This window comes from Calidris pugnax, unplaced genomic scaffold, assembly GCF_001431845.1.
Source record: "Calidris pugnax isolate Ruff unplaced genomic scaffold, ASM143184v1 scaffold69, whole genome shotgun sequence".
In the NCBI taxonomy this organism is placed as follows: Eukaryota; Metazoa; Chordata; class Aves; order Charadriiformes; family Scolopacidae; genus Calidris; species Calidris pugnax.
In genome coordinates this window covers 345,442-358,873 of record NW_015090859.1, presented here as the reverse complement: position 1 = coordinate 358,873, position 13,432 = coordinate 345,442, and the positions used below count along the sequence as shown (strand labels likewise).

At 41.2% G+C, this 13,432-nt stretch overlaps 1 protein-coding gene across 1 annotated transcript in view; it reads left to right on the top strand.

Annotated features, from left to right (window-relative positions):
• The first annotated feature begins 363 nt into the window (after positions 1-363).
• Positions 364-13,432, top strand: part of LOC106889289 (septin-10-like) — a 33,817-nt gene continuing 20,748 nt past the window's right edge. Inside the window, exons 1-4 of the mRNA XM_014944176.1 lie at positions 364-440; positions 9,828-9,945; positions 10,682-10,877; positions 12,352-12,538. Of these exons, the coding sequence (XP_014799662.1) occupies positions 411-440; positions 9,828-9,945; positions 10,682-10,877; positions 12,352-12,538 (531 nt within the window). The 5' untranslated portion in view covers positions 364-410. The remainder of the gene's footprint in view (positions 441-9,827; positions 9,946-10,681; positions 10,878-12,351; positions 12,539-13,432) is intronic.

Here is a 13,432-nt window from a genome sequence, read left to right as displayed (position 1 = left end):
GGGTCCCGCCGACCGTTTAACGGCGGTGGCGGTTGGGCGGCGCCTGGGGTGTGGGTACCTGGCGGTGGGTGTCAGCCCGGCGCGGTGTGAGGGGACGGGTCTGGCGGCTGAACTGGGGGGGAGGGGGCAGCGCGCCCTTTCCACCCGGTTTTCTCCCTCCTCGCCTGGCCGGGCTATGGCTGCTTCCCGCGCCGGTCGGCAGCCGGTAAGTCCCCTCCGCCTGTGTGAGGTTGGGGGGTCCCGCCGACCGTTTAACGGCGGTGGCGGTTGGGCGGCGCCTGGGGTGTGGGTACCTGGCGGTGGGTGTCAGCCCGGCGCGGTGTGAGGGGACGGGTCTGGCGGCTGAACTGGGGGTGAGGGGGCAGCGCGCCCTTTCCACCCGGTTTTCTCCCTCCTCGCCTGGCCGGGCTATGGCTGCTTCCCGCGCCGGTCGGCAGCCGGTAAGTCCCCTCCGCCTGTGTGAGGTTGGGGGGTCCCGCCGACCGTTTAACGGCGGTGGCGGTTGGGCGGCGCCTGGGGTGTGGGTACCTGGCGGTGGGTGTCAGCCCGGCGCGGTGTGAGGGGACGGGTCTGGCGGCTGAACTGGGGGTGAGGGGGCAGCGCGCCCTTTCCACCCGGTTTTCTCCCTCCTCGCCTGGCCGGGTTATGGCTGCTTCCCGCGCCGGTCAGCAGCCGGTAAGTCCTTTCCGCCTGTGCGGGGTTGGGGGGCTCCGCCGACCGTTTAACGGCCGCGGCGGTGGCGGTTGGGCGGCCCCTGGGGTGTGGGTACCTGGCGGTGGGTGTCAGCCCGGTGCGGTGTGAGGGGACGGGTCTGGCGGCTGAACTGGGGGGCGGCGGTAACGGCCTGTGGGTCAGCTGGCGGGGCGGGGGAAGGAAGACCCCCTCGGTGCCGGGGTAAGGCTCCCTGGGTGCGGGGGAAGGCTCCCTCGGTGCAGGGCCAAGCACCCCACAGTTACCAGGCTTTTAAAGAAACTTGTTGTTAAAGGGTCTCGTTTCCAGCCCTTGCCCTTGGTAGAGCTCCGGTACCGCGTATCCCGAGGAAGGAGCCGTGGCGCTGAAGCTGGGCTGGTGAAAGGAATTCCCTTTTCTCCACACCTAACGGCAGGGCTGCCAGCCCCACGCGTGGAAGGCGCCCAATCCATCCACGCCTGGGTGCTGGGAAACCGGCTCCGGTTGTGAGCGTGGAATAGATCGGTGTATTTACGGCATGGGTTTTACACCTCAGCAACAGCAGAGCGCAGAGGGGTTCCAGAAATAACACGGAGTGGGAGGAATTTGGGGAAAAAAGTTCCTCCGCCCTACCTGCTTTTGTGTTTTCTGCTAGCGGGAAGGTAGGTGAGGTACCTGCCTCTGGTGATTCTCTGCTCATTGCTGCCGCTGTGCTGTTGTGCCAGTAGAGCTGAGTGTGAAGCTGCCCTGAGAACTTGAAAAAAAAAAAAATAAATAAAAGGAAAACGACTGTTACTCTTTCTTTTGAAGTTTCCTTTCCTTGGAGTAGTCTTCATCCCAGGCAGTGTCTTGCTCGGCTTCTTGATGGCGCACCCGAGGAAGCAGCGTGGGAGCAGGAGCGCGAGAAGGATGAGGGGCTGCTTTGAGTTCGGCTGCTTGAAGGAGTTGTTTGTTGGACCATTGTTGGAGCCATCACAGGGCCCGACCACGTCCCGGCCAACCTCGGATGGAGAGTGAAAGGGCTTCATTCATGTTCCCCTGCTTGCTCACAACTTGAGCATAGCCTGCTTTCTGTCGGGGCTCCCGCCCAGAGAGCTCCATTTCACACATTCTCTCTGGATGCAAGGCCTTCTCTCTGTAAGGCCTGTATGAATCCTTTGCAGTTGCAGTATAAAGTATCACAATACATTAACTTTATATAAGCTTTCTCCCTTCATACATAACATATGTATCTAGCGAGGTGGAGAGTCAGTACTTGACACCTTATTGCTCTCTACAACTACCTGAAAGGAGGGTGTAGAGAGATGGGGGTTGGTCTCTTTTCTCAAGTCACAGGCGACAGGACAAGAGGAAATGGCCTCAAGTTGCGCCAGGGGAGGTTCAGGCTGGATATTAGGAAAAATTTTTTCACGGAAAGGGTTATCAGACATTGGAATGGGCTGCCCAGGGAGGTGGTTGAGGCACCATCCCTGGAGGTGTTCAAAAGACGGGTTGATGTAGTGCTGGGAGGTATGGTTTAGTGATGATGTTCCTTGTTTGTTGTGTGGGTGTCTATTTTTGTCAGTTAAGTTGACGGTTGGACAAGATGATCTTTAAGGTCCCTTCCAACCTAGAAGATTCTGTGACAGGCTGAGTCTGATAGGGGACAGAAAAAATGTGGAAAGAAAAAAACCTAAGAGCCAAAGTACAAGAAACAAGACAAAATTATTTTGCTGGTTAATGTTTGCATGAAGAATGTTAAAAAAAAAAGCAGTAAACCAGCAAAAGCAAGTGAGAGCGGGATTGAGGGTCCACTAAGTGGATAGAATTGGTAAGGGAAGAGAGAAGCCTGTACATGGAAAGCTTTACAGAGAATACTGTAAAAACAGGGGTATAACATATTTCTGTAATGGAGAAGGGTGGTTTTGTGTTAGATATATAAATGTAAATGATGTAAATATAATGATGTAAAATATATTGCCATCAAATAATATTTCCTAGTTTAACACATGCTGTATAATTGTTAAAGTGTTTCTTACTGCATTATGGGGAAGATTTTTTTTTTCCGTTGTTTTGCAAAAGAAATGTAAAATCGCTCTCAGAATGCAGCCCTCTATAAATCTGTTTACAATCAGACTGCACAAAGCATTTAGTATTTGACTTCTGGGAAAGTTCTGGCAGCTATTGCCACTGTACAAAAGCATACAGTGCTTTTCGTCAACTAATTAAAAAGGAAGGGGAAAAAAATAAATCATTGTTGCAGTTGAAGAGGCCTTCTGGTAGCAGCTGCCATTGTCGCATCCAAGACGAGCATTGCTTTCTCATTCAGACAAGGACCATCAACAACAAGGGGGTGATGTGGTCAGGGGTGAAGAGTGCTCTTCAGGAAACACTGTGCTAAAACTGCAACAGGCACTGCTGAGCCAGCACAGCCAAAGAGGTGCACATCTTCCAAAAGTGACTGCAGTTGTGATACCAGTGCTGATACCAGCATATTTTACTGTGTCGAGGCCATCTCGGAGGGCTGCACCAGATTTCCGTTTCTTTGTTTTTCCTTCCTTGGCAACACGCAGGTCAAGAGAGGACCACAAAGCGCAAGGCTTTCTCCTGTGTAGCAGTAGCTGATCAGTCCCATCCAAACCAGCACTGTCATCATCATCCTTTGCCTGGCCCATGGAGCGCTAGCTGTGAGGAACTGGTTTCTTTTCTGTCATCAATCTTGATTCTCCACCTGCTGCCTCTTGCCACATCTATCCATAGGCAATGCGGAAAACAGGTACTGCATGTGCTAGATTTTCAAGTTACTTAAACACCTGTTGGTGAAGAAAATCCTTAGTGGCATTTACAGATGAATACCCTGCTGTCTGTAGAATCACCTCATCACAACCAGGAAACTAGCAAAGTGTGACTGTTTATTTGTTTCTAAATGCCTCAAAATACAGCCCAGAAGTTGTCTCTTTTTCCTCTGTCTGTCCTGGGTCATTTCAGGTCGTTCAGGAAGATTCTGTCCTGCCTGAAGTTTCTTCAGACAAACATAAGGCAAAAAGGTCCTCCCCTCTGTTGTTTTTGTTGTTTTTTTTTAAAAAGTTTCATTCCAAGGACTCTCCATATATACATGTAGTAAGGAAATCTTGTGACGACTTATGGTTTAAGGCAACCAGCTGTCTCGTGTGTTGAAGTGGGCTACAAAAGGAAAATAGTTGCTGCACCAGAAAGCCGTGTAACAACTCATTTCCAAGAGCTGAGAGAAGAATTCTGAGCTCCTGATGTTTCGACCAATCCCTAAAAGTTGTCTACTGTTTCCGTCATACTTGACAACCATGAGTGAAATTTGGCAAATGAGTTTTCACTGAATTGTCTTCTCATCAATACTTATCTTTCTACACACCTTTTATGGGGGCTGTTTAGTTCTGTCCTTGACTCCTGTGTGTTGCTTTTTATTTTATAGAACAGACTGATGCATTAATTCCATGTAATTTTTAATGTATCTCCTTTTTTACTCAGCATCTTAATGAACTTTTCATTGTATTTTTTCTATCTCATCCTCCTGTATTTTCTGCTCTCTTTCTTTTGTGTTATTTTACCAAGGTTTGCTTTCTGTTCCCTCTACTCATCCCATCTGTTCTCTGTCTTTCTCTCTCTCACGTGTGTATCGACATAGAGAGATGTCAATTGTATGCATGCCTACCACAGGTGTCTACATTTTACATTTCAACTACCCAAAAATGCAAAGTATTTTCCCATTTGCTTCCAAAATCTGTTTAGTTTTCGACTTCCTTCCTGTGATAGCAATATTGACATTAACTGGATTAAATGTAACTTTGGTTATATAGGAAAGCAATTTAATGAAGAGATTAATGCACTTTGGTATTGAAAGATTAAAGCAGATTTTCTGGCTTAATGAATGTGCACAGCTGTTCATGGTAATGGAAAACTCAGGGCTTTGAAAGAGTCACGTTTGGAGTATCCAAGGGGAAAATTAATGTGATGTTGTCTGCCCTTGTGGCTGATGCCCAGGCATCCTTCTGAGGGTCTCTGCACAACCTCTGTAGCTGCTTGGGACTGGCAGGACCCTCACCTCCTAACTAAGCACGTGAACATAGATTATCCGTTTTTGTTTTTTTTTTCTTCAAGCTTTGGAGAGCAAATTTCAGTCGTCTCTACAAGCAGGATGGCAAGTAGTTATTTGCCCAGACTGCAAGTCTGGTTCTGCTGGGGACTTATGCAGAGAGATGCAGGTAGCCTGCGACCCAGCTTTTGCTGTGGAATGGCCCAGTGTTGTGCAGTTTTACTCGGAAATACGTGGCAAATTTAAAAGATAATTAAGGTTTCTTTTTAGTTTGTTTCTGAAAGAAAAAAACAATTTAAAAATGTTTTGTTGTTTTGAAATGTTGTTTTTGAAATGTTAATGTCTCAGGCAGTGGTTTTTCTTCGCATGCTGTTTTTAATGGGCAAGACAAATTTATATAAACCAATATACTTAATTAACTGAATTTGCAGAAATAGAGATGCAGTTCCATGAAAGCTAGACAACCAACCCTTGAAAAAGTGGGAGAGGGAAGGAGCGAGATGTGATTTGGACCACCCCAAGCTATCTAAATGGCGTGCTATTTTGATGAGAGTATGAATTCTGAGAAAGTGGTGAGAAACAGGAAGTATTTACGGGAATATTACAGCTCTTGTAGCATTTGGATTACAAGCTTTGAGTTATTCACTGAATACAGCTGGATGAGATGTTGTCCTCAAGCATAATTTAGCTGCTTCATCCAATGGATACTAATTTGAAAAGACTGGCTAGTCTGGTGACTTAATTGCTTTCAGCATGATTTGTATTTCTTAATTTTTGAGTTGTCACCATTTTTCTATACTGGTGATACAGTAGTAACTTGTTTTTCCACCAGATGACATATTATTTCTCTGAGAAGTACTCAGAATGCAGGCGTCACGTGGTCAGTTTTGTGGATTTAATTTCTCTGTGTATTTGTTAGACCATAGCAGAGTGAAGCTGTGTGTGGTGCTCGTGTTGAGGGAGAGACACATGATGCCCTTGGAAAATTTCAGAAAGAAAAACGTAAGCTATTGCTTTTCTATTAAGAGAATGCTCGAAGTGATGTCAGATGGAACAGGTTCACAAAGCGAGTCTTCTGTAAGGAAGGTGGAGGGAGGTGAGTCTCCATTTGGAGAACAGTAGGTCTTGGTCCTGTAAGGTTTGTTGCGTGGAGAACAGAAGTATAAAAATGCAAGAATGTAGGCTTCTAAATCAGTGTGACTGAGACTGTTTCGAGTTGAGCTGCACAATATTTCATGAAAGTTTTGTAGTCTAAATTAAGAGCCTTTATTGCAGCATTTCGGCGAAGCTGATTCCTGAAGACTCCATTGCGTCTTGGGACAACTAAGTGGATCTTCCTGTTTCTAGCTCTTTCTAGCATTTACAATTTTGCTGTTAATGTAGTGTGGGGGTATTTATTTGCATGTGTGTGCTACCAGAAATCTCCTCATTGTATGTACTGTGTTCAGGTCAACTCTGGCCATTTTCTTGAAATAACTTTTACAGGCTGTTTCTGTGCTATTTTATGGGAAGAAAATATTTTTTGAGACCCTGAATTATTCCTTGTTGATCATCCTTGCCAACCTTCTCTTTAAAGCAAGAACTTTTGGACAAGACATTAAAATGTGTTCTCATGAATGGTATAAATAATATTATTTCTGCTTGAAATTCTTGTTCTCCCCTATCCTGTGGTTATGTCTGTTCTCCCATTACATTCTTATTGTTGGGTCACACTCAGCTGGTAAATGTATGAGGTTTTGGGGAGTGGTGGTTAATGTTTTTGGTTTACTGGGTCATTACCTCTGACAGAAAGAACTAGAAAGAGTGATCTTATGGTTAAGGTGCTAAATTACATATGGGGTGAATGAGATTCATGTTCTTGTTCTCTTGGTCTTTCCCTTTATTATCTCCATTAATAGCTTTGTATCATCTCTGCATGCACAAAGTGAAGATGATACGTCTTTTCCTCCCCAAGGACCGTGATGAAGAAAACTGTGCATAAAACATAATTTCTTTACTGGGGAAAGTTCTCCTAAGCACCAGGTTCTGTCATGTCAGTTTTTTGTCTGGTGTCTGAAATGACGTAGAGCTTGCCATGGACTTTTAGATATTTATATTTCCAGAAAAATGGTTTTAATTTTCACTCATAACCGTGTAGTGTCATTAAATTAACCTTTATGTGCTGAAGAAAGGTGAAATATCCTGTCTTAAAATAGCAGCAAATTTGAGATGTCTCAGAATATCTTGGCAATTGCATAAATACTTATTGCAGAAATTGTTACTCTCTTTCCTGACTGCAGTACATATCCGTAAGAAGCATGTTTGGAGAACCTTAGAAATACAGAGAAATTAACCATCTGGGACACCTGAAATGGATTTTTAAGCAGTGATACAGCCAGATGTCTGTTGTGTACAAGCATAACCACAGCTTTCTAAGCAAAGCACAGAGTGTGAGAGATGGCCTGTAAATTCCCTGCTGAGGGGGAGAAGGCCCTCCAGCCTTCAGTGGGATGCCTCAGACACTTGCAAGGGGATAAATAATGCAGACCTGGCGTTCAAAGAACTAATGAGTCTCACGGGCTCCTGAAAAGCAGTGGGAAGACCACCTTGTGAAGACAGGATAGTTCTGCCACTTGTGTGGTGAGCTTGCTAGTTCTTTGTTCTTGAGGTCATTGTGTCCGATAAGTGATCACTTATCCATGAAACGCATGTGCAAGTGCACACGCCTGCATATGCTAACGAAGATTATAGAGATCATGCTAAACATATATGACTATGGCACTCGTCTCTCCACCCCAATCATGCTACACGTCACCTGAGAGAAGGGAGAAACCTGAGATGAGACTGTCCTTGGCAAGGGGGGTGGACTGTGCTAATTCAGCGAACATAAAAGGGGAAAATAAGTGCCCTTAGGGAGAACAAAGAAGGAGATCGTGCCTGGGAAGATTTTTCCCAAGAAAGAAGAAGATTATGTCTGGGAAGATTCTCTGAAAAAGACACTGGAACCAGGACCAGCAATTTCTTTATCTCTGTCCTTTTCTCTATCTTTTCATTTTTCTAGCCCTCTGTTTCTCTTTTCTCTAAAGAGTTGTTAAGTGACAGTTAGTACTGCAAAGTAATGACCTTGAGTACCGCTTGCCATAAGTTGTTGTATAGCTGTTGCTAAGTAACACAATGCATACTCATCTCTTGCCATAATTTGTTTTATACCTCACCAATTATTGTAAACTTGTTAAGACCTACACTAATCATTTTGGGAAACTAATAAAAGTTTGTATATGGACCTCGAGATTTATCTCACCTTAGTCCACGCCGTTGGGGTTTTACAAATCTGAGTCACTTACCTCTTCCACCTTTCCTGAGAGTGGGGCATGAGACATAGAAGGCACCTTGTTTTCTATGTTTATTATTTCTTATTGTCCTCTATTTCATACAGAAATTTGGTCAAATTTTCAGTGATAAACAGCCAATATTACAGTGGAAGAACTAGTTATTGATTTTTGTTTCCAGAAAAGAGTAAACTCTTGAGTTTAATTGCTAGGTTGTAATTAATCTCTCCATTCTTTTAGAAAATGAAGTTACAGAGTTAATGGCTGAGGACTCCAGTCCGTTTCTGCACTTAGTTCCGTACAGCAAATACAGCTGTAGTACCATGGTGGTTACTCTAATGTCTTCTGGAAATGGTCAGTAAGGTTGTGGGTGTTGGTGGTTTGTCCACTGAAATTCAAGCCAACTGTTTTTTTTCTTGGAGAGTACCACGTGGCTATGCAGGGATTTTGGGGGTAGCCTAGTACGTTCTGGTTTTAGGCTGGTGACATGAAGATGAAAGGTCTCTGTTCTGTGGTTATGCTGAGCCTCTTGCACTGGCTTTTGCTGTGGAGGCTTAATGGGTTGTTTTAGAGGAACTTCCTTCTACTGGTGCCAATAGGGGTGGCTTAAGTATCAGACTATGTAACTGTAGTTGTTAGCTGTGCTGCCACTCTGTCTCAGATGCACTTTTTCTTTAAATGGAGAGGATACTGACAGTTTTCAGTATTTCTCAGCCCTTTTTAATAGTAATTTCCATATGATAGAATACCTTGAGAGATTTCTTTTTCAGACATGCTTTGGATGAACATTTTTTTTTTTATAGCCCTAAACTGTCTTATCTTTAAGTTGTTCACTTTGCTAACACATTTTTCCTCGCTATATTAATCTAGAATGGAGTTACCTGATTATAATAGTCTAAAATGAGAGTTAGTGCAGTCCATAGTCCCACACAATACTGTGCAATACAAGAAAATGACAAGTATTTGCTGTCAGAAATGTTCATATCCTTTTAGCTACAAGAAATCTGAAACTTGCCATGCATGTCTGTTATAAAAGGTGACACTTTTATGGGCTTGTAGGTGTTAAATAAAAATTTTCCTACTGTTGGCTATATACATGTTCCCAGGAACCAGTAATAGCATGTGGATTGGAAATGTAAGACAAAGGACAGCATGGACCTGTCACTGTTTACCCCTTTGACATGGAATGTTTGTTTATAAATACAATTTGTTTGTGTGAACTAAGATATTTCCTTTTAATCTTATACATTTTTAATATGCTCATGTCTTGATGCTAGATTGCTAGCTGAAGTTTGAAACTGAATGTGCACCTCTAGACATTTCTAATAATACATGTACTGTATTATTTTACATAAATAACAATTTCAATTCTAGCTACTCAGAATGAATTCTGATTGATAACATAATCACATTCCTGTGATTATGGTCTGTGTTTCGAACTCTGACACTTAAATAGTTTTAAAATATTTTTTCCTTCATTTCTAAGAGCAAACCAACTGTGATCTGTTTTCTGTATATGGTTTTCACTTGGGCTTGTTTACTTTATTTTGTTCATATAGCTTTTTGCAAAACATGGACTTCACTTTGAGCCTGCAAATAGTCCTGCAAAGTTGATTTGAATGTTTTCTAAAATTTTGGAATAAAGTTGAACTGACAGATCTTTTTGCAGACTTTTGTCTTTGTTGGTTCCGTGTAAATCATAAGAAACGAGTTCTAGCGTCCTAATAGAGTTCCTTTGTTGCTGTTGCTCATTGCTTTGCAACTCACCTCACTAATGTATTTTTAAAATGATTTTTCTGTAGAAAAATGATGGCTATCGAACCTTGCCCTTGTCTGGGCACGTTGGTTTTGGCAGTTTACCTGATCAACTGGTTAAAAAATCCATCAAGCAGGGCTTCTGCTTCAACATTCTTTGCATTGGTGAGTAGTATCTGGGTGGCTTAAGGCTTTAGTAATATATCCGTCCTTAGGAAGTCACTGAAATTTAAATCCAGTTGCAGTGTTAAACTCTTTCTTTGATTTAAAGCATGAACTGTAATTCCATCCCTTCCCCCAGCTTTGCTTATTTCTATCCATCCTTTGTTTTTATATTTAGCATTTTCATAAACAGCATGAAGACCAAAAATGTTGAAAATGGGTGCCGTGTTTTTATTGATTTATGGGCAGTTTCTTGAGTTCTTTTGAGTAAACTTGGCTACATGCTGTTTTTTCTGTAATAAAAAGCTTCAGATCAACAAATCCTAAAATTCCAAGGTGGTGTTACTGCTTTCTGTACTTATCAAATGCTTACTCTAGTATTTTACCTTTATTAATAAAAACTCTGTGTTGAACCCTGTGATTTCACAGCTAATTACTTAGCTTTTTAAAATCTGTAGGAAATTAGTTCACATTTTTTAAAGGTACCAAAGCATCAGGAGACTGTTCTGCTTATTACTGATTAGCAGGTTACTATCTCTTATCTGTAGGGTGAAAAAATTAACTAAAAGATATTTAGTGCTCATTATGGAAAGGAATGCAGGCAACCATTTTGCTCAGAGAAATCAGTTGACAAGATTGTGTGTTAATTTGTGGAGTTGCTGTGATAACACTTTCTATGCTTAGTAGGTATTTATTTGATGTGCAAAATATCTTCCCCAACCCTTCTGTTTAACTTTAGGGGAAACTGGAAGTGGGAAATCAACCTTGATGAACAGTTTGTTTAACACCACTTTTGATGACCCTGTGTCATCGCATTTTCTGCCAAGTGTAAAACTTAGAGCCCAGACTTACGAACTCCAGGAAGCCAATGTTCTCTTGAAGCTGACCATTGTAAATACGCTGGGATTTGGTGACCAGATAAACAAAGAAAATAGGTAAGTGCCCTCTTGTTGCTATGGTGTGCAGAAGTTTTGTTCTTCAACTGCAAGTTGATTTTTAGTAGTAGTAAATATTTGTCTTACGTGTGTTTCAAATATTTGGTTAACTGTTTCCTCTGTGTACCAAAGTAACCATATTTTTCTTCTCATCCAGGAAATGATGTGAAAAATCAGATGAACTCTGGTCCTTTTTTTTTATGATATAATCTTTTATAAATGAATATAAATAAAATGTGCAATAGTCACTAGAATTTCTTTTGGGGTGGAGGAAGCAGGGAGAAGGACTTTTAGAATGGGAGACTTTTTAAACAACAAAACAGGTTATAAAGTACTTTGGATTCTGTAGATTAGATCTATAGGGTTTTTAAAAATTTGATTGGAACATATTGAAGACCTTAAACTAGGATGAACATCATGTGGATTACTTTGCTTTTTATGTTGAACAGCTTAATCAGAAGATGCAAAGGTATGACACTAGTGTCTTTCAGAACTTTTTTTGAGTCTCTGCTTTTATGAATTCAAGATTTTAAAGTAGTGAACTGTATCTCAGCAGATTTTGTTTCTTTCACCTTAATTGTAAAGAATTTTAGCAAACTTTTGTGTGTAAATGGTGATAATTATAAATGAAGACTAGAGAGTCACATTGAGATTATCATGAGAACTATGGTTTATAATGTGACTGGAAAATAGCTACTGATAGTGATTTGGATGAATGAGGTGCAAGTAGATAATAGCATAGAGGCTTTGATGTGTGGTGTAGGAGCTGCCTTTTAGTCCTCCTTTTAATTTTGTGTGTAACAACTACTGAATTTTCATAGCATTTTATCTGGTATATAAACTTTGTGTAGCAGCAGAAACATAAGGGCATGCTGCTTGTACATCTAGCAACACTTCTTTTAGAAAGCAGATTATAATCTGTTTTTAAGTAGAATAAAGTATACTTAAACTTTACTTGCTGCAAATCAGATTTACATTCTTCTCTTACATTCCTCCTTTTCAATTTTTGTCTATTGTTTAAGAGCTCTCTCATGTACAGTACTTCATCTTCAGAAGATAAAGGAGGTCCTATTTCTTGGTACTGGTAATTGCATGTTCCTTCTTTTCTTGTATTGTATCTAAGAGTTTCTTGTACCTTCCTTGTATCTAAGAGTTCTGCATTTGCACAGCTTGATTGCAAAAATTCATAAAACATCACTTGGGAAGATCGGTTATAATCATAACTAACTTTATGTAGCTTTTTTCACTAATAGTAGTTAGGAAATGCATTAGGTGCACAAATCTTTCTTGAGTAGTCTGTTAGAAATTAAGATTACAGCATACATTTAATTTTCTGCTGTACTGAGTAGATACTTGAGCAGCCTTTTGACATGTAAACCAAAAATCCACAAAACAATATAAGAGGAATTCCTTGCTTAGTCTGGCTTTGTTTAGGAGTAGCTAATCTCTGGTTATTAAATTTTATTTCTTACAGCTATCAGCCGATAGTGGATTATATAGATGCACAATTTGAAGCCTATCTCCAGGAAGAACTGAAAATTAAACGTTCTTTATTTAGCTACCATGATACTCGCATCCATGTCTGCCTCTATTTCATTTCACCTACAGGCCATTCCCTAAAAACCCTAGATTTGTTAGCCATGAAAAGCCTAGACAGCAAGGTAAGACTTTGAAACAGAGTTTTAAGAATTTGTCTTACTTTCTGAAGCACCTTGCAGCTTTTAGATCCTCTGCCACCTTTCTATATCTGCATGTTTGGTTTGGGGATGATTTTTGGTATTGGTATACCTTAAGTCCAGAATAAATTGGTTCTGCAAGTAGCTTGCAGTTCATCACCTGTTTATTTACAAATCAAAAAGAAAGAGACAGGCATCTGACAAGAACATTGAAAAAAGCAGCACAACAAGGTTTAAAAATAAAAAGAGTAAAAATATTAGAATCACACCAACTTTACTTTTAACAAACTGTTAACATCTTAGTGTGATTGGATAGGGTACCCTCCATGAGTGCCCTAATATTTCTAATTAAGCTTGTTTCTAATTCACTGTCAAGTTTTGGAACTGCTGGAAGGTTGACATATAAAAAGCTTTGCAGCACTGTGAAGACCTTATTGTAGGTAACTGAAGAGGCAAGTGCCATGAAACAGAACAATTTGCCGGCATGGCTTTTTCTAAGATAGGCTGCATTGGTGTTTTAAACTTTCATATCTTGATTTGTTTTGAAAGCTTTAAAATAGCAGTGTTTAGTGTGATTACTTGTACTTTCTGAATGCTTAACTTTCTTCCTGTTATGGGGCTGTGTGAACTGGGTGAAGTGAAATGTTTAAACTGTTTTAAGAAACCTTTCATCATTTGAATTTAATTTGTTGAAATTTTGAGGAATTTAAAAACTTAAATGCATTTGCTGTTCCTCTAGCCTATTCTTTTGTGCTTTACTAGAGCTTCTGCTAAGTTTTCTTTCTGCATTTTCTTGTTTGTAAGATGTTTCTTCAAGATAACAAGGACCAAATCAGCTGTCTCTGCCACATTTGTGATTGACGAGCATGTTTGGTACTT